This window comes from Falco punctatus (assembly GCF_963210335.1).
Source record: "Falco punctatus genome assembly, chromosome: 6".
Lineage (NCBI taxonomy): Eukaryota > Metazoa > Chordata > Aves > Falconiformes > Falconidae > Falco > Falco punctatus.
Genome location: NC_137585.1, coordinates 6617390 through 6638355, shown reverse-complemented (window position 1 = coordinate 6638355; position 20966 = coordinate 6617390). Strand labels below are relative to the sequence as shown.

General features: G+C 44.8%; 2 protein-coding genes across 3 annotated transcripts in view; both read left to right on the top strand.

Moving 5' to 3' along the window:
* The first annotated feature begins 2 nt into the window (after positions 1–2).
* CLDND1 (claudin domain containing 1) lies at positions 3–8452 on the top strand. 2 transcript variants are annotated; one of them, XM_080393701.1, is made up of 6 exons: positions 3–78; positions 573–742; positions 4763–5064; positions 6271–6378; positions 6766–6903; positions 7012–8452. In XM_080393701.1, the coding sequence occupies exons 3-6, from the start codon at positions 4776–4778 to the stop codon at positions 7230–7232; spliced, it is 756 nt and encodes a 251-aa protein (XP_080249827.1). In that variant the 5' UTR covers positions 3–78; positions 573–742; positions 4763–4775; the 3' UTR covers positions 7233–8452. The 2 variants fall into 2 exon arrangements, with proteins under 2 accessions (XP_080249827.1, XP_080249828.1); XM_080393702.1 differs by lacking the exon at positions 3–78 and adding an exon at positions 155–298.
* Positions 8453–8900: 448 nt separating this feature from the next.
* Positions 8901–20966, top strand: part of LOC308066427 (phospholipase A2-like) — a 34600-nt gene continuing 22534 nt past the window's right edge. The window contains exon 1 of the mRNA XM_080393709.1: positions 8901–17285. The gene's annotated coding sequence lies outside the window, so the exon portion shown is untranslated. The remainder of the gene's footprint in view (positions 17286–20966) is intronic.

Sequence of the window (20966 nt, the reverse complement as noted above, 5' to 3'; positions counted from 1 at the left end):
CCCGCGCGGCGGGGCGCGGCGCTGGGCACGGCGGGGCGGAAGCGGGCGGCGGGGCCGGGCTGGGGGCGCCGGGCGGCGGTGAGCGGCGGCTGCGGCGCGGCCCGGGGCGGTTACTGGGGGCGGGAGGGGGCGGAGGGGCGGTGGGTTGAGGCGCTCTCCTGGGCCTTGCTGCCTGCCAACCGCGGCGGCCCTGCCGGGCGGGAGCTGCCCCTCGCAGGGCTGTCTCCTGAGGAGGCCGGAGCGCCCCGGGGGGCGGTCGCTCCGGTCCGGCCCGGCCCGTGCCTGGCGCTGGCGGCGGGTGAGGCGTGGTGGCACCGCTTGGGCGGCTGCGGCCGGGTCGGTTGCGGGGCTCCGGGGGGGGGGCCTTCACACGGTCACTTGCCCCGGTGCTGCCCGTCTGCTGGGTTGATCGCGGTGGGGCACGGTGCTGTGGGCCTGAGGGCTTTTGCAGTCGGTTTTTTCCTGCCCTTTTTAATATTTTTTTCCCTTAACGAGTAAAACAGAGATTTCTGTGAAATAATTTCAAAATAAAATTATGATCTCAAACTGTTTGTTTTGCTTTCTACTTCTAGATCACTCTCCGTGAATCGGTGGTGTTGAAGAAACTGAATGAATGGAACAGTTAGGGCAGATGGGAGCTTTGCATTTCATGCTCTCCGCTTGCTGCAAACAACACTGTGTCTCTAAGTGACCTCACATCATTGGAGCTGTGTGTCCTGAGGGACTCTGAAGACCTCTGAAGGTAAAAAAGTGTTTGGTAGCATGCTTTCCTTACCCTCCCTTACCCTGAGTGTTAAAAGGAGGATCCTGTTCAGTACCGTAGCCAGCCCTCTACCCACATTTACACCTTCTCTTAGGCTTTTTGCCTATTCTGCTTTCCCAAAGAGCTGTCAGATTGCAAGCAAGTTTTCTGAAAAAATGCCAGCACACCATACTTCTTCTTCTGTGATGTCAGGTAAAAGGAGCTTTTTTTTATGTGGTGGCCCACTGTTGGCTTAAGGGAGTGATCACTGTAACAAGATAGAAGTATGCCTGGTTTTGTATTCCCTTCTGCCATAGTACAGTAACTTCTTAAAATACTTACGTGTTCTCCAGTCGTACAGTTAATTTTTTTTGCCAGAATATCTGCTTTTATATTGTTCTGTGTTTTTTTCATTTTCAGCTCTACTGACTTGCCCTCTTTTGGTTGTTCCCCGCCCCGCCCCCCACTTTTGTGAAGTGCGTGCATCTTCTCATTCCTTTGAATGTTGCTGCTAGTTTGGCCTTTGCCTTCTCTTTTATGAGCTGGTGCTTTGAACTTTTTACATTCTCACTTCTTTTAAAAATGAGTATAATTACAATATCCTGTGAAGCACTTCTGCTTGAATGCTTGTTTACTACTGCCTTGGGTTGTCTTATATTTGTTGCATAGCTTAGTTTCAGCCATAACTTGTTTGAAATAGTTTCCACTGTTAGAATAAAATGTGCTGACAGTGCCATATGTACAAACCTTTTGTAAAAACAATGAAGATTCTTGCTGACAGCCTATAAAGGCAAAGTATTTCTATATGTTGGCAATTGTTATGTCTTTATAATTACGGTTATCTTCAGTAGTAGTAATGTTATTTTTTCATAGGTAAGCTTATTCTAAGGCACCTCCTACGTATTGTTCTGCATAGAACCTTTTGCAAAGTGTGGCTGGCATAATCTCACAAACATGCAGTGTCTGTTTTCACGGTGTTCTCTGGTAACTATTTCTTCCTGAGTGTGCTTACTACTCCCATTTAGCTCTGCCTGTGGCTGGAAGAATAGTTCCTTCTTCAGCAGAGCAAAGGACACCTCTTTTCAGTGGGGGTGTGTCTACTGTAAATGAAGATGCATTGGATATTTACAGTGGATGGGCAGAGTAGTCAAGTCTACTACACTGTGGCGGGAAGAACTTGTAGTTCAAAATTTGCCTAAAGTGTTGTAGAGTTCATCTTTTCTGTAAGTAGTTGGAAGCGTTCAGCAGAAGCATGGGGGGTGGGGGGGAACACCTTTACTATAAGGAAATGGGAGTGTGCTCTTGCCTTGGCACTGTCTTGTCCATACTCAAAATCCACGTGTCCCATTTCTGGGACAAATGCCACACAAAGCCACCCACTAGATTTTGGGACTGTAGCCACCTCAGCTGCTTTCCACCTATCCTGGAGCTGTGCATTATAAGGCTTGAACATCAGGAGATAGCAATGTCCCTTTTACCAAATGGGTAATGAACACTGGACAGTACTTTAATTTATCATTTGATGTTTAACCCTTTGTTTTGCTTGTGAACTGCTCTTGGTTGCCAGCTGATATCAACTCTGCTAAGTCCACTGTGTGCCGATGCACAGAAGGCTGCTGGAAGCCTGTCATTGTGTTTTAATGATGCTCTGATAGAAGTATTTCCAACACCAGTGTTCTGCAGCTGGCACCAGGAATGCTGTACCTGAAAGTAAGATTTTTGAGCCAGTTCTCTTCTTTCTGCATATTAGGTACAAAGTTGACTTTGTTATTGTAAGCATTTATATTAAAAGGCAATGGCAGCAAACCAATGGCCCAATAATGTCCTGCTTATGTTCTTTTTCACCAAACACTATTCTGAGGATGGAGCTTGTAAGTTCTTGTGATTCCTCCTTCCAGAGAGCGCCCTTTCTAAAGAGAGGAGTCTGTTACAGAGAAGGGTGCCTCTTGCAGTGAATGTGACTGCAACATAGTGGAAAATCCAGACCAGCCTGCTTGCCAGCCTGTTTTGCTTGCCCTGAGAGTGAGTTCCCAGAAGACCTGCTCAACTCTGAGCTCAGCTGGGCAGAGCCAGGCAACACAGCTTTGGCCCTGGAGATGCCACTTGCTGTGTTTGTTTTCTGAGAGGTTTGGGAAGGGAGGGAATCCCTCAGTGAGCTCAGTGGGGATGAACAGTGAGGTCAGATCTATACAGCAGCCTTCTCTCTTCCCTATTCTACTCATCCAGTGTCCTGTGTACCTTGAGCTAGATGCTAGGATCTCAAAGGAAAGTGGAACTACACAACCAGAAGTTAAACGCTGCACAGAGAATTTGCTTTTATATGTGTCTGCTAGATAAATAAGCCCAGATACGGTGTTTTCACCCTCTCAGTATTTGTCTTGGCTCATAAATAATAATCCACAAGCTGTAAACTTTTAAGTACAGTAGTGGTATGCAAACTTTGCAGTATTTTAAATGGGTGCTGTTTGTCAGTTCACCAAAAATCAATCCTGTCCTGCCCTGTTGCTAAGGCTGCAGTTCAAGGATAGACGTTACAGAGAGCGTGCCTCATTTAATATAGAAATTAAGCATAGGGGATGATATGGGTGCACATCTTTCTCCTCCCCAACCCTGTTAGCCAGTTTCAAACAAGTAAGAGGAGAGGATGGGAAGAAAAAGAAGTAAGAATGGCATTGTTAGCAGCAAGTATCAGTGCCTTTGAAACTCCCTGCTTTAATTTTCACCTTGTTTCTTAGTCCAGAATTTCTTACTGGCAGGTCCGGCTTGAGCAGTGGTGTTTTCCCTTGTGAGTGTTGTGGTTTAAGGCATTTGGTGTTTCCAGTTGCGGTTCATTCAGTTGCAAAGAAACTAGACCAAAATATTTTGATTAAAGTATGTGGGAGAAGGGAGGTAGAGCAAGCAATAGACAAGACCTGATTAGATAGTAGCTTGTGTCACCAGGCTAGCTCTAGCTGCTGAGTGAACTTCAATTGGTGGGATATTTTTTTCCTTTTTGTTGGCAAGTGCATCAAGCCTAATTCATCATGATCCATAAATTTAATCAAGCACAGAAAATGCATTAGAACAACTGGCATCTGAGAGGAGTCCTCTGACATACTGCACTATCTGCAAAACATTCCGTGTATTAGCAATTGATTACTCGTTAAAGTCACAGTATTGTCATAAGCGTAAGCATGTGTGGTATCTCTATTTTCCCATGCCTCCTTTGGCCCTGAATTCACGCCCTTTGTGAGCACAACCCTGCAAAGGAGGGCATAAATGACCCCTAATACAGGGAGCCAGAGCCAAGTCTCATGCTAGCGCATGAAGGCCTTTCAGCTTTGGAAGCTCTTGTCATCTTCTTCCCATGGAGCAGGGCACCCCTGCTACGTTGGTTTAGTTCTTCAGAAATACCACTGTGTGTATTGTGGTGTTATTGCAGCATTTATAGTAGTTTCCAAATTTGTCTTTCAGTGTGTGCTTCATGTTCTGTGTCTAGTGCCTAGATATATTTCGCTGCTTCCCTAAAGGCATTCCAGCACCTTGGCATGGCTGTCTTTTGTGAACAGTCTGAAAGAGCTTTTTTGGCACCTTGTAGTTCTTATCCTTGCTGTAAACACAAGCTGTGAAAGCCGTATGGGATGGCAGGCTAAAAATAACTCCTACCCTTGGTAATCTCTTAAGGAAAGATAAGTCTTATGCCTGGGCCCTGTGGATGGATTCTCTGTGATTCCCTACAATCAGGATCACAGATGAGTGTGAGCTGTGTCATCTGCTCTGGGGACAGAGTTGCTGTTGCTCTGTCAGTTGTCTCAGAGAGAGCAGCTAGCGCAGTGTGGCTGGGAGAAGGGTGATAACTCGGGGATCCGGTGGATGCTGACTAGCTCAGCGTTCCTTTGATTCCAGCATGTTGGAAAAGGAAGACGTGTAACCTGAGGGGACATTGCATAAGAGGAATGATGTCACGAGTTTGACACTGCTGGGATAACTTTGCGTTTACTGTCAGAGGAGTTACTCACTTGACCCTCTCTTTCCTTACAGCTGCAAGGGCGCCATGATGGATAACCGATTTGCTACAGCGCTAGTAATTGCTTGTGTTCTCAGCCTCATCTCCACCATCTATATGGCAGCTTCAATTGGCACCGACTTTTGGTACGAATACCACACCTTGTCCCCAGCTGAGAATGTTAGTGAAGCTGGTAGGAGCATCTGGGAGGAATTTGTCAGCGAAGAGGCAGATGAGAAGACCTACACAGATGCACTCTTCCGGTGCAACGGCACGGTTGGATTGTGGCGGAGGTGTATCACTGTACCCAAAAACTCTCACTGGTACAGCCCACCAGGTATCTCTGGAGTAATTAACACTTCCCTAGCTTGCCTGGGTGGTATGTGCTAAATTCCTTAGAACATACTCGTGACACTTTGTGCCTCCAGAAGGCTTATTTCTAGCTTACATGGTTTTGTTTTTTAATGAAGACAGTCAAAACTTTTAAAGAAGCAAAAGGCAAACTGGTCTGTGGCTGTCAGTGCTGTAGACTCCGGATTTGACACATGACACTTGACCTGAATTTATTCTGGTATAACTTGGTTTTCTTTTGTATCTGCTGTCCTGCTGGGGGTACAGTTAAAGTGGCTCTACCAGTCACTGTCTCTTTAGGAGAGGTCCTGGGATCCAGCAACAGGACAAAGATACTACTTTATCAAGGGGGCACTCGGTCCTTTTAGCTAGCTGTTCATTTTGGTTGCATGTCACAAATGTCCCACTGTTGCCTCAGTACATTATGAATTCCTTGTACCATAGTGCTGGATATAGAATGAAATATGTGTATTCTTTTTCACTATGGTTGGGCACTAAAAAAGTGTGGTAGGCAATTATTTTGATTGCTTCAGAGTAGATTTTGGACACTTACTGTGTGTGTGAAGCCCTTCTTCGTTTGGAACACTCTTAAAAAATGTGTTTTCAAAACACTTTCTGGAGAAAAAACATTACATGCATGAATATTTTTTTTCTCTAACGAAATTACTTTTGAAGGACGCTTAAACCAGCTCTGCTCAATAGTATTCTCAAAGCAAAATTTAACAGAGGGATAAAAGGGGAGACATTTAGTGTAAAGAAGGAAATATTTCTGTTCTTTAGATTGTCCTTTCCATCCAATTTTTGAATGAAGTGTTGGGTATGATACCACATTCTGCCCATGGAGATAAGCACAGCCTAGTAGTTAAGGGACTCTGAGTACAAGAATGTGTAACAACATATTTGAGCATCATACACCATGTTTCTTTGCCAGTCTGTCAAGCATGGCACAGTTCTCTGTGGAAAACCCAGGTAGGCTTGAAGATTCTGTATGTTTAAATGCTGTCCCTCGTTGCAGTAACAATGTTACACTAACTACATTATGGTAAGGCATCTTACAGATCTGTTTTGAGAGGTAATTCTATTCTCTCAAATGGAACTCTGTGGAGCTTCCCAGCTCAAATGATTGGGAAAGGGATGTTGGGGGAGACACCTGATGGTAATTTTTTATATTATTTTTTTTTCCTCCCTGTAGAAACTGATATGACTACAAACTGCATCAGTTTTTCCCTCTCTGATCAGTTTATGGAAAAGTACATAGAGCCTGGAAATCACAATAGTGGCACGGATTTGAATCGTACATGTAAGTGTCTCACTTCTGGCAGGTGAATAAGTAGGATAAAAAAAGAGAAAGGACATTTCTCAAATATAATCACTGGTGAGGAAAGCATCTGTATCTTATTCTGCCTTTATTGTGTTTTTACAGTAGCACGGGCAGTAGGTTAAAGTTTAAAAGGAAAACTTAGATGTGTTAGCAAAGGTTTTGCCCATGAATGCAGTATAGGAATCTGGGAGTTAACAAATGAAGTTCTTCCTACTTCAGTGGAGCCTTTGGTCCTTTGTAGCTATGAATGTAGAAAGTCTGACAAAGCAGAAGCAGCATGAGTAGAAAGGACTGTAAGATGGTAGGGGAAGATCAGTTTCTAGTACATCTTCAACAGCTTGTCTTGTGTGTTTCTTTCACATGCAGATCTCTGGCGATTGCAGTTTCTACTGCCCTTTGTCAGCCTGGGCCTCATGTGCTTTGGGGCTCTGATTGGGCTCTGTGCTTGTGCCTGTCGCAGCCTTTACCCAGCCATTGCCACTGGAGTCCTCCATTTCCTAGCAGGTAGGTCTCCTGCCATCCAGCACTTGCCCTCCCTCCTCCAGAAGCTCGTAGTGACAGCCAGAGCACTTCACCAGCGAGCTTGTTGTTCTTTGCTGCTTCCTTCTCCAGGGCTTTGTACACTGGGCCTCGTTGGCTGCTACGTAGCTGGGATTGAGCTGCTCCATAAGAAGCTGCCCCTGCCTGATGATGTGAGAGGTGAATTCGGCTGGTCCTTCTGCCTCGCCTGTGTCTCAGCACCTTTGCAGTTTATGGCAGCCGCTCTTTTCATCTGGGCGGCTCGCACCAACAGAAAGGAATTCACTCTCTTGAAAGCGTACCGCGTGGCATAAGTGCTGCTGCTGAAGTACTGGGTTTCCATGTTATAGCCTCTTCTCTCCCCAACCCTTACTACTTTTTTTCTTTTAGTCAGAATTTTACGTTGTACTGCGTGCTTCTTGCCAGTTGAGACAATTTAGCGTGCAGGCCCTGAAGACAAAGACCTCTGGGCTAGATGACTAAACTCTGCCAGAAGTCTGCAGAACTTGAACAGGGGTTTTTAAATTGTTGTTGTTTTTTTTAAGAATTATTATTACTGTTATTTTTTAAGCTTCATTTCGTTGTTGACTATCGCCTTGGTTAGTTGTACATACCCCTTCCTAACTTTATTACCCTCTCAGCCTGGAAGAAATAGGAGTGGTGGTGTGGGGTGAAAGAGACATAGGAAAAGATGCAGGTAGGCAGGAGTGGGAACCTCCGTTCACAAATAATAAATAATCGGGAGCTGTCTGCTGTGTGACCCAAGCAGGCACTACCTGCGGAGAGCACCCAAGAGACATGGGGGAACTCAGAAACCTCTGTTATGGAAATACTGTAGCTAAATCCAGTTCTATAGCTTAGCTTTGGGTCTCTTATTCTCACTAGTTTGCTACTTTTTGTAACTTCAGCCAAAATGGATGCAGGCAGAGCAGCTGGCTGTGGGAGTGCCTGCACAGCACACCATCCTGAGCACAGACTGTGCTTGCTTTTGCCAAGGAGTGGGATAAGTTGGCCCATGTGGAGGCTTGTGCTGCTTTAGCTACACTGCTTCCAGGACCCAGGCTGGTTTGGTATCGGCACTACATGTGCTTGTGCACTCTAATCTTAACTTGTGGTGCTTTTGCTTGCTGTGAAATAAGGCTTTTCTTCCTCGTTGTGTTGAAAACGACCCCTCACAATTTTTTTCGAATTTCATTTAGTGTGTGTATATGTACATATATAAACCTAACTTTTTGTAAAGCTCACCTATTTATCCTATATAGCATACAACCGGGTTTTTTAAAAAGGTGCTGCTCTTTTCCCAACTTGCCCCAAACCTATTGTTTAAATGAAATAATAATAAGTAAAAAAAAAAAGCTCAGAAACTTTCAGCATTGCATGAATCTGATGGAAGGGTGAGGAAATGGTGTGAAGGGAATTTTACTCGGGGAAAGAAAAGCCAATGTCCACATCATTCTCTGTTTTCAGGGAAACTTCACCAGAAACAGATGTTGGATTTTTTTAAAATTAAATTCTTGAGCTCCTGTGAACTTTATATTTTCTCCTGCTTATCATTGGGGGGCACAAAACCCCATAATTTCTGCACGTATTTCTTCTAAATCATTGCAACTCTAGCCAGACCGGGTGGCATGTCTTAACTAGAAAACAATGTTCCAAGACTAAACTGTTTACTTCTGAGGCCTTAACTCCCCTCATTTCTTTACTCCATGCTTAATATTAGAAGTATGTCTTAGAAGAAATAAATTTTGACAAAATGAGTAAGTCTGTGATGGCAAAGATCCTGTGAGATACTGTTAATGAGAATGACACAGAAATAGACATTTTTATCTCGCATCTGTTCTCATATTTTTGTTTGTGCCTTTTGTTATTTTTTCAGTAGGTGCTTCTACCCAGGTTGGGTTTGCTGGATCAGCAAACAGCCCTAGTCACAAGTTCCGTGAAGATCAGGGATATCTGCTAGTATCATTTCTTTATTTTTTTTATCGTGTGTGATAAGGATCAACCAACTTCTCCCTTTATTATCAACGTTGGAATCTTTACAAAATGAAACAAGGATGATGATGAAAACCAGGATCACTGAAAAAGCAGTAGTGGGCGGTTCAAGATAATAATCTTTCTCCTGCTGTTGAATAACTTTTCACCTTTCCTCCTAAAACAACTTCTTTCCCTCTCTACAACATCTGGGTCAGTATTAACCCCGTGAGAGGGGATATGGTACTTTTGTGCAGTATCTGAGAGTAAATTAAGTTTGTGCTGCTGATATGTATTGATATGATGCTTTTTTAGAGTCATTAGTTATCTCTGACTTAGATAAGGCATAACTGCTCAGCTTGTCTTGTTCCTCATTTATCAGAAGTACTAGGGCATGCAAGCCTCAGCTTGGGTCAAAAGGACTGGAAGTTACTATTCTGCGCTTTGAGAGGAAACACTGCTGGTTATTTTATCTAATACAGTTTGGGTGGGTTTTTTTCTTTTTTCAGGAGCTGGCAGACTAATCATATTGTGTGATTTTAATCTGAGCAATGGGGATTCTGTGCATTTGCTCTCTTGTATCAGACACCTATTTTTCTGAAGTGTAAATCTGTTTTCAAGTGTTAACACTCTTGCTTCCAAAAGGATTGTTATGGAGGGAAGAGGGAATGTTAGAGGTGCTGTCAGTCGTTTCTTGATCATTTAACTACCAGCAAACCCAAGATTGTCTGTGAGATAAATGTTTCAGTTTTTCTCTGCCCTGAAGAGAGATTTCATTCTGAAATGAAGAAAACAGTCTTTAACTGATCCTTGATTTGGACCACGTAACTAAAATGAGGGTCACCTTTCAGGGTTTGGGGGGAGGGGGGTATTTTGGTTTGGGTTTTTGTGATGTGGTTGGGTTTTTTCTTCACTCTTATGTAAAGATTTCTTCATCAGAATGGATCTCAGCGGGAGGCAGATTTCATAAGAAGGAGGTCTTGCCCTGTCTGTCTGGGGTGATGGATCTACATATAGCCGTCTTGCTTGGTAACTGTGTGCTTTGCTCAAGATGTAAAGTGAGGAAGAAGAGTTCTTGGACTGCTGGCTTGGGTCCATGAAATGGGGTTGGAGGATGAAAAAACAGTAGACGCTGAGGATGGAGTAATTCTATAAAAGAGAGAGAGTTAAGCTCACGAACAGATGAGACAGATCTTGACCCAGAGCGGGTTGCACAGGAGGCCTTCCCCACTGGCAGATCCTTGTGCCATATTTAGAGGCCGGCCGTGTTCAAGAGAAGCTTGAGACCTGGGCGTATGGTTGTGGTCGCATACCTCTATGCAAACGCAGACACCCTTGCTCAGAAAAGTGAAGAGTGCTCCAACTCTGCAAGAAAGCGGTGAGATCAAAGGCTGATTTGCGTTCCTCAGTATCTTGTGGTCTGGCCATGGGAGGTGTTTACTGGTTCAGTGTTGGAGGTGGAGGTAATACAGATACATACAGTGAGATCAAAGTAGATGGGGGGGGGGGAAGGGCTGTCCTTTTGTGTCTGTGTGCATAGGAGGAATGGCACACATCTGTAACACTGTTGTGTGGGCCAGTGAAAGTGAAGAGAAGGCATATCAAAGGAAAAGGAGAAACAAAAGAGGAGGAGGAAGAATCCCATCAGACTGAGAGTGAGAACTGAGGATTCTTGACACTATGGGAACAAGCTCCCAGGACTCCAGCGCGAACACCCCCACCCGGTGTGGTGCTGTGTAGCCAGCATAGCAAAGGCCAGCTGCTGCTCCTCCACCACCACTGCCTTCCTGCCCACCCATGGCACCCTCACGGTGGAGGCATAAGCAAGTGGGTGAATTCTCTTCTTGTACTTAGGCGAAACCCATTCAAGTTCTGTCCCCCGAATCTGAGGTGGCCAAGCTGCATTTGTCCTTCAGACATGCCCTGAGAAAACAATGTTTGTTCTTCACAGGGTTGGGCTTGTTTTCCTGCCAGCACTGTGAAACCTCTAGGAAAGCAGGACTAGCAGAAAGCTGCACAGAGCAATAAAGTGTGTAGTCTAGGTAGCAGCCTTTTCTTATTTTAACTCAAAGTGATGTTTTCCCTGTCCTCTCCCCCATGTTCCAAACAGGTCTGAGAAGAGGCTGGTCAGTGAAACTGCCAAGAGGGGGTTTATTGTGGTGACTGTAAAGACAGCTCCCACTGGTCTTAGAGGAGGGATCACTGAAAACAGGAGAATAATCAATCCCATTTTCCCCACTTTAATAAAAAAGCAGCATAGAGCAGACACAAAAAACTGTTTTGTTGTGTAAAGGGGACAGTTCACCACTTAGAAGAAGAATATGTTGTGGCTGCAAGTGACAGCGGAATCTTGGATGACCCAAGAGGCCCTTCTAAATCTGTTGTTGTGCCAGAAGTTGTGTGTATTGATCTACTTTTCCTTCTGGATTGTGTGCTGGCCAGGTGGTCCTTTCCCGATGGAAGGTCTGTTGCAGTCTTTTTGCTTTACAGTGATAAGGAATGCCTCCTCTCCCCTCATCTAAAATGCTCTGAAGTGTGTTTTGAGAAAGGTGTTTGAGGTTTTTCTTTTTTCTGTTCTTTGTCACTTCTGATTGGCACCAAATTACGTACCAGCTCACAGTCTGTTTCTTGCAGTGCTGTCATAGTTCTGTGATTCGAGGCAATGACCTCTGAAAAGCTCTTTCCTGCTTGCTGGCATCGTGTGTGCTCAGCCAGTACCTGCTGTTCAAAGGGAAGTTCTGAACTGTCAGCATCTTGTCATTGTTGTATCTTGGGCTGATTGTCCACCTCTGTCTGTGTGTATTTCCAGCTTGAGTAGATCGTGTATCTTAACAGAGAGAGGGTAACATCTTGAGGCTGCTGGGGCCCCCCTCCCCCTGTTTCCTCAGGAATAACTAGAGTTTTGAGCTATTGAGCTTTTTATAACCTGGTTTCTAATAGGAAAGGATCAAAAGTTTGTGTGTGTACTACTAACTCTCCCGTTGCTGCAGAATATTATTCCTGCCCTATATTTTTAAACTACAACTTTCAAGACTACAGAGTGCAAAGTGAAGCCTTTGTTCAAGTTAGGATTCAGGTATGGCAGTGGAAGAATGGATACTCCGTAACTGGAAGCCTGGATGGGTGTCGGGATATGACAATAGCAGCCATAAGTATAATTTTGCATAACTAGCGCATGTCTGCCTAGCGATGCATGCCAAACCTCGATACAAACCAAGGACCACTGGAAAAAATCTGAGAGCAATAACGTGTTCTACTCCTGTCTCTCCTCCTCCCTTCTAAAATCACCATTTTAAAAAATAACCATAGGGACAGTGGTTTATTTATTGATCAGGTTAGAGCAATGAGTGTCAGATGTCTCTGTGCTCTGTGACTTCTGTGTACAGACCAGGGTGAAAATGAGAATTGATTTTTGCAGAGGATCCAGGCATCTCTCTAGCCTTGGGTTTTCCAAGGTGAAGATGGAAAATTTTCAAAAAAACTAGAACATTTTGTTTAATAAAAATTCATTATTATTATTTAATAAGAACCCTCCTAAAAAAAAGTGATTTTTTTTTTTTATAGGGTTCTTTATTTTCCCGGCTTTCTCAAGTCTTTCATCTGCCTTTTTTTAACTGTCTTATATTAAATGGTTTTAGAATGTTATCTTTTTTAGGTTGATGTTTGCAAAGAAGATAATCTGTTGTATTTTGTATCTTTGTCACTGAAAAGGAAACCTGTACGTATGTAACTTCTCAGTGGACCTACCCATTACATTTGTAATTTGGACTAGTTCTCAATATCAGACATGCATTTTTTTCTAAAATTTTGGAGTACCTATTAAAACAAAGGTTGATCCAAACATCTTTAATAGCCTTTCAAAAAAGTAAATAATGGGGAAGTCTTTCCAGAGCACTGCAGGACTCCTCCTAACTCCTTGTTGTGACCTACCACATGTCTGGACCTTTACAATCAGTCCCTTTTCCACCCAGCTTCCACAGCTGAATGCGTGTGAGTATGTTTTGCCGCATGTTAACTTGATTGAGCCGTGGTTGAGGACCATTCCCCGTTGTAAGTTCACCTTTTATCCTCATGATAAAGGGGTTGTACTACAATGCCCCTGTTGTTACAGAGATGGAAAAACCCTGTGAAGGTCTCTGGAAGAACCATCTGGTTCACTGGCTGTCCGGAGGAGCCAGGGCAGAGCGCAGGGAGGAGCGCAGCTGCCCATACAGCTCCATCACGTTTCTGTACCCACCAGCTCAGCGGTGGAGACTTGTGTTAGCTGTGTTAGTGTTGGGTGTCCTTCGCACGGGGTCAGGTGAGCCCAGCCGTGACGTGCCATGAGTATACTCGTGGGCTAAGCTCCCAAATCAATACTGCACTCAATCACAGGTTTTTTCCTTCCTTTGAGGCCAAGTACAGCTTGTACCTTTAGCTAATTTGATTCTTCGGGAGATTCCTCCCGCAGAGTCTGGTAGCTGACACTGTTGGCTAGCTGCCCTTGGCAGTACCTTTTTACATTGAATGGGTTTTATGTAAATTCACCAAGAAATCTCATTATCGGAGGATTTGCCTGTGGCTAACACGTGTAAAGAGTGTCAAAGCTGACTCTGTGGTACGTTGCTGACAGTCTGATGTGTTTATGCTGATGTTGATTTAATTGTTGATTGAATCCACCATTTCGTCACCGAAGTGATGTGTGTTTTGGAGGGTGGGCTGGCTGACACCAGGAGCGGGCTGCAGTAGCAGTGCAGAGCGGGTGCTAATTTTCTGTGATGCCTCAGCTCTGCCAGAGCCTTCCTGCCTATGGGTGATACCGATAGCAGATGCCGGAGAACAGGTTCCACGGCCTCTCCAAATCCTTCCTGGCTCTCAGCCCTGCACTGGACCGTGCTCCCTTGCCACTGCAGATTCCCCAATTTAAACAAACGACTTGTGGGGGTGATTTTTGTGATCCCAGTGTCCTTACTCGAGTCATTTCTCCAACCCCCGTTAAATTGCTTTGGTTGAGAAAGGGGTGAGGGTTGTCTTCACCAGAAATAAGCTCTGCTTTCTGGGGCTGTGGCAGTCGTTTCTCTTGCAAACAAATCCCTTTTGCCTTGCACTCAAGTGACCCATTTAACTAGCTAGCTTTGATTTGCATTTTGATGTTTACTTCCACACAAAACAGCAGCAGCAGTGATCTAAAACCACAGTGTCTGCCTAGTGCTAGAACTGCTTGGGTTCACTAAAGGTCTTTGAGTTCTGGAAAGTGATAAACCAGCCACAACGAGGACATCATGAGTGGTGTCAGTAGCGAGATGCTGCTGGCAGAGTCACCCCTGCCTCCCAGTGCTAAACTGGGAGGTGAGGCGGGAGGAGCTGGTGAACGGGGCACGGGCTGCAGTGGGAAATGAGCAGACCCTGAGAGTGGGCTGCGGGTTCTGGAGCAGCTTCACCATCCTGCTGGAGCCACTGCAGTGGCTCAGGAACAGTGCTCAGAGGACTGGATCAGCTGTGGGAGGGACAGCATGGACATACTGGGTGAGGTTCCCCAGCGGGCCTGGCATTGAAGAGGCGGCTGTAGCAGCCAGGGCGGTCCTCCGTCAGGAGCACAAAGAAGCGCGTAGCGTTACGGGAAAGGAAGCCAAAACTGTTCTGGAGCAGAGGTGTGTTTTACCTCCAGCCACCTCAGCGAGCTGACAGGAGTGTCATCATGCAGGTGATAGACTTGTTATTCCCCTTCCATGTCTCCTTGCTTCCTTCTCCCAGCTCCTACGCTGATTCTCCCCTCTCTTTCATGGCCTTCTTAACCACAATTTATTTATATAAGTTTATTTATATAAACCAGCTACTCACTTTAGAGTGAATTGGGCCATACTCAGAGGACCTTAATTCTGTCCACATCCCTGTTGCACACCCAGTTGGGTGCGCCTGGAAGCCTGAAGCCAGCTCATTGGAAATGCTAGGCACAGGAACGTTTGTTAGGGCATGCAGCTATGGCCATGAGCGCCTTTAAAGTGCTGGCACCCCCTTTTAATGTGGCCTAGATGCTGTTGGCTCTGCTCTGCCAGATGCTCAGTTTATGGTTTAAATTGTCTGCATCCAGTGTTTACAGAATGAGAAATAAGACCTTAATTTGCAGTAAAAGATTTACATAGTACAGTCTGGGCTAAAGGAGCTCTTGTTCCTGCCAGCTGTCTGCTTCTGTTCTGCTCCCTGTCCTGGGTCATCTTCACCCCAGGAGATGCCAGTAGGGAGCTGATAGTTTCTTGATATCAGGACATTGTTTGTGTTCAACAAGCTGGCAAGGCAACAGGGATCAACTGATGGAGCAAGAAAACCCCTGTGGTGCCATCATGCACAATGCCAAGATTCTGGTCTAGAGGTAAAGGCAGATCGGGGGGAATTTTTCCACCCATTTTTCAGAGGCTGTATCATATATTCAGCTCAGGTTTTTCCTTTATTGCTAGTAATTTTTAGATTAACTGCCAGAGTTTCTAGAAATTAAAGGAGTCACCTTTGTCTTCTCACTGAAAAGGAAGATTTCTAACAAAGATGTCACTGATTTCAAGCTCCCCAGCCCAACAGAAAACCCTGAGGGTTATTTGAAGCAGTGAGAAATAAGTGGGACAAAGAAGGTCACGATAATGAAGAATCAGGAAGGTGAATTTCAGACAAAGGTCATGTTTTCTGTAGGTTTCTTATTCTGGGATGTAGTAACTTGGGTTATGCATGAAAGATGCAGGAAATACTTGTCCTTCACTTTGCTGTGTTCAGCCTTAGCCAGCATTGTGTGTTGAAGTTGTAGATGGTTGGGGGTATCCTGAGAGGAGTGGGCAGCACCTCTAGAATGTTTAGAAACCATAAACTACAAGGCAGGGAGCAATGGAGCCATTATGTAGAAAGAAAGACTTTTGAGTGGGGCAAGTAACTTTTTTTACGAAAGGAATTGCTATAGACAATGGCTGGTAGTTCTCCACATCCACTGGTGATAGGACAAGAGGTAACCAGCTTAGTTTGTAGTAAAGGAGAACTAAGCTGATGGACAGAAAAAAAGTGTCTTGGTCTAGGTATGCTTCATCCTGAGCTAGATGATTATTTATCATTTCAACCCTACGCTTATATTCCCAAGGGCTGATCTGCTGAGTGTTACCGAGAGACACCGTTTCTGGGGGACTTTCTTGGCTTATTCTGTCACAGAATTATTTATAAAATACAAATACCAATAAAGGTAACTGAACATGGACCCTCGAATGTTGTGAAATTTGGTGAAGATCCGATTACTTATACCTCAGACACTGGCTCAAGGTGTCTTCTGAAAAGTCACTTATATCGATTTTCCAAAAATTTATATTTATATTATATTTATTTGAACTGTGGTTAGTTTGGGGGTTATTTAATTTTCATTGAGACAAGCCTGAGGAAACTTATGTCTATATGATTATTGTCCTTCCTTCTCCTTTATAACTTTAGAATCTTGGCTTGTTCAAGCCAGAGTTGCTGAAATATTGATTCTTAGAAGTTTCCTTTAAAGAGGCCTCATAGAGGACAGGGACTCTGCTATGTGTCCGCTGAAGGAGGCATCGCCATCCAAGTGCATCCTGAGCAAAATAGTGTTACAGTTCATGGTCATCTTACCCTTTTTTTTTTTTTTTCTTTTTTTAAATCGATATCACTTATACAATGAATGAGAGGTATTATGTATCTTCTTTATGTGATGCGCTGAAGCCTTATGGCTTCTTTAGGTGATTTTGGAATGCATGAATGAAAGGCACTGGGACTTGCTCCTCCTGGTTTTAGAACAAACAAAATGACCAGCCTTGAAATCCTGTGGATGCTCGAATGATGCCACACAGATCTGGTCTGTAAAATTCACTCATGTGTATATATAACTGGTTTGAACCTTGGTGTGGTGTTAAGGAATTCTGTTGGTGTAACGAAGCAGCGCTGATTTACTCTCCATGATACATCTCGGATTAGATTCCTGCCCCATTGATGGCACTTCTTGTAGGAACGAAGTGAGACCACAGATGGTATTTGTGTCCCAGAACTGCAGTCTTTTAGACATTGATGAATTAGTTCCTAGGGAATGATGTAAAAAAATTGTCTTAAGTAGGGAAATAAAGACAGTTTGATGTGCAGTGACATTTTTTATATTTGTTATGCTGAGTCAGGCTGAAATCAAAGAGGTCAGAAGAAGGCATCAGAAGTTAGAGATGACAGAACTTGGCAAAAACAAGGTTTAGAAAATTAAGTCTGAACTGCAACCAATAAAACTGGTATTTCTTCTGGCCTTCCAGGAAAGAAGACAGCTTCATATTAGTGATACATTCATAACTGTTCTGAGACAGTATCCTCCTTCAGCTTGCTCACACAGAAGTACTCATCAGCTGATTGCCCCAAAACTTTGAAATTTACCTCTGAAAATGAAGGTAGTTAAGCAAGCTTTCTTCCTTGATACTGATTTCTAAGACAGAATTAATTATCTTTCAAATAGGAAATAATTGTTTCTCATCATACTGTTCTAACAATTGATTCTGCCCTACTTGAGTTGATTGTGTCTTACCAGAGGGGCTTCGTGCTTGAACTCACCTTTGTTCTCTGTGTCTTTATTTTTTAAGTAAAGTTTTTTTCTACAGCTGGCTTCTCAGATGAGTTCTTTGAAATCTTTCCAGCTTATGTTATTGAATGCTGCACAACTTTTCTCATAGTGACAAAATTTAATGAGAAGAGAACATTAAAATCATGAGCAGTTAAGCCCAGAGAAAGAAGAGCCCAGTCCAACTAGAAAAAATTAAATTTGGAGAGAGTTCCTAGCACGTCGATGTGATGGTGATGGGCACTTTATGTGCTCTGTGGGTATATGAAGTAGGTCATATACTACTCATATTCAGTAGTTCCAAGGAAATGCTTGGAAGGACTCACAAGGAAATGTGAGTTCAGCTCTAGCAGGACCAGATCACACTTTTTTTTGAGGGATTTAAATAAAAAATTAAGACTTTAGCATTAGGTATTCATTTTGTTTCAAAATCTTGCCCTGAGTCTTATAGAAAAATGCGAAGAAACTCTGGGACTTTGTTGCTTATCTAGAGTCAGTGGTATAGGGAATTTGTTTTGAAACGATGTTGTGCTTTTCAGCATATGGAGCTTTGTTTTGTTTTGAGGTTTTGTTTGGTTTTGAGGCAAAGAAAATCTTAGTCTGTGATTCTAAGTAAGAGAAATGTCTCCCCGGAGGTCACTGCACCAACACATTTAATCACTGGGATTACCTTGCTTTGTAGATCATCATAGTGCATTGAGGTTCAAAAATTTACCCTGTCTGAGGCTTTATCATATGAAGGCTTATGAAAATATTGGTGAAGGGAATGTGTCAGCCAGTTGAAAATTTCCAGTCCTTACTTCTTCACAAAGCACCTGTTAGTATCAGGCTTCCAGTTAAACCTTCATTTGGTGGTACGGAGATACTTGATACAAATAGCACAAGGGAGCCCTGAATATACAAGGAAAAATAAACGCACAAGTACAGAAGTACAGCTGTGGGCAAAAATTCAGATTTGATGTCCTCTCTCCAGTCCTGCATGTAGGTAGTAGGAAATGCAAATTCAGAAATGTTCTTTCACTAGCCAAGTACAGTACTTGTAGCCAGAAAAGGTAATGCAGAGAAGAAAATTAAAGAAAAAAATGTTCTTAGAGAAAGCAAGCAGTGACTCAGAAAGCAAGATTTTGGTCGTATCTGGCATTAAAATAGTGCAGATAAGTAAAAATGAATTCAGTAGTAGTGTCAGAAAAAATGCTCCCTGTACAAACAGGAAACAAAGCACCAAACACACAATTTGGCAGTGGTTGAATGTGTGAAGACGTGCTTAGTGCTGCGCAAGAAAGAATAGTGAGCTTGCCAAGCCAAATTTAAACTAGACAGTGGTCTGACTATCACTCAAGGGATAGCCAAACTGCAATATCAAGGAAAAGTATAAAGGTTAAAATATCAGGAAATACAGAGGTCACTGAGAAATATGTTTTGAGTGATGGATGTGCTTATTTACAGTTACACTTACTAAACGAGTGACAAATGATGCCCTCAGTAGACCTACAAACAAAACAAGTGCTACTGGAGAAGTGTGCATGCGAATTTGGCTTTTCTGTAGCAAAGCTGCAAAAAAACCAGAGACTTGTTTTGGTTGGAAAAGACCTTTAAGATCATCGAGTCCAACCGCTACCCTAGCACTGGCAGGTCCGCCACAAAAAGATATCCCTAAAGACATGTAGATGTGGTGCTTTAAACACCTCCAGGGATGGTGACTCAACTACTTCCCTGGGCAGCCTGTTCCGATGTTTGACAGCCCTTTAGGTGAAGATATTTTTCCTAATATCCCATCTAAACCTCCCCTGGCATAGCTTGAGGCTGTTTCTTCTTGTCCTGTCACTTCTTATCTGGGAGAAGAGACCGACCCCACCTGCCTACAGCCCCTGTCAGGGAGCTGCAGAGAGCCATCGGGTCTCCCCTCGGCCTCCTTTCCCCAGGCTCAACACCCCCAGCTCCCCCAGCTGCTCCTCACCCGCCTTGTGCCCCAGCCCCTTCCCCAGCCCCCTGCCCGTCTCTGGACACGCTGCAGCCCCTCTGCGTCCCTCTTGCACTGAGGGGCCCAAAGCCGAACACAGGATTCGAGCTGCGGCCTCTCCAGTGCCCAGTGCAGGGGGACGGTCACCTCCCTGGTCCCGCTGGCCACGCTGGTTCAGATACAAGCCAGGAGGCTGTTGGCCTTCTTGGCCACCTGGGCACACTGCTGGCTCGTGGCCAGCCGGCCGTCAGGCAGCACCCCCAGGCCCGTCTCCCCCAGGCAGCTCCCCAGCCCGTAGCGCTCGTGGGGCTGCTGTGACCCAAGGGCAGGACCCGGCGCTGAGCCTGGTTCACCCCATGCAGGGGCCTTGGCCCACCCGCCCAGCCTGCCCAGGTCCCTCTGCAGAGCCTCCTGCCCTCCAGCACATCAGCACCCCCCCAGCCTGCTGTCATCTGCAGACTGACCGAGGGTGCACTCCATCCCCTCATCCAGATCATCAGGAAAGGTATTAAACAGGACTGGCCCCAGTACTGAGCCCTGGGGAACAGCACCTGTGACCGGCCACCAGCTGGATCTAGCTCCATTCTCCACCACTCTTTGGGCCCGGCCAGCTTTTTACCCAGCGAACAGTACGTCCATCCGAGCCATGGGTGTCTGCAGGAGATGCTGTGGGAGATGGTGTCAAAGGCTTTACCAAGGCCCAGGCACATCCACAACATCCACAGCTTTTCCCTCACCCACTAGGTGGGTCATCATGTCATAGAAGGAGATCAGGCTCACCAAGCAGGACCTGCCTTTCATAAACCCCTGCTGGCTGGGCCTGATGGCCCCATTGTCCTGCATGTGCCACGTGATGACACTCAGGGTGATCTGCTCCATAACCTGCCCCGGCACGAGGTCAGGGTGACAGGTCTTCTTTCTGGCCCTTCTTGTAGATGGGCATCACATTTGCTAACCTCCAGTCTGCTGGGACCTCCCTGGTAAGCAGGACTGCTGATAAATGATGGAGAGTGGTTGGGCGAGCTCCTTCGCCAGCTCCCTCAGTGCCCTCGGGTGGATCCTATCCGGCCCAACAGGCTTGTGCACGTCTAAGTAGTGTAGCAGGTCACTAATCATTTCCCCTTAGATTATAGGGCTTCATTCTGCTCCCCATCCTTGTCTTCCAGCTCAGGGGGCTGGGTACCCTGAGAACAACTGGTCTTAATTAAATTACTTAATTTAATGTTTTGGAAGGAAAAGTAGTAATATCTTCTGGATAAGTTACTCCAAGAAGTGGACTGCTTGTGTCAGTCCAGCAGAGCTTTACAGAACTTATAGAAGAGAAATCCCAGTACTCTATAATGGAAGAAATAAGAACGCAGACAGAATCTTTGTCCTGAGGTACGTTAAGCCAGGTAACCAGCTCTGATAGTCCTAGAAAACTCAGCCAAGATACATGTTTGCCTGGGCCCAAACAATTTAAACAAAACACCCTAAAGAGTTGACTGCTGGATGCGTGCAGCAAAAGAAATATGACCTGATTTGGGGAAAAGCCACAATATTCTTGCAGTTTGG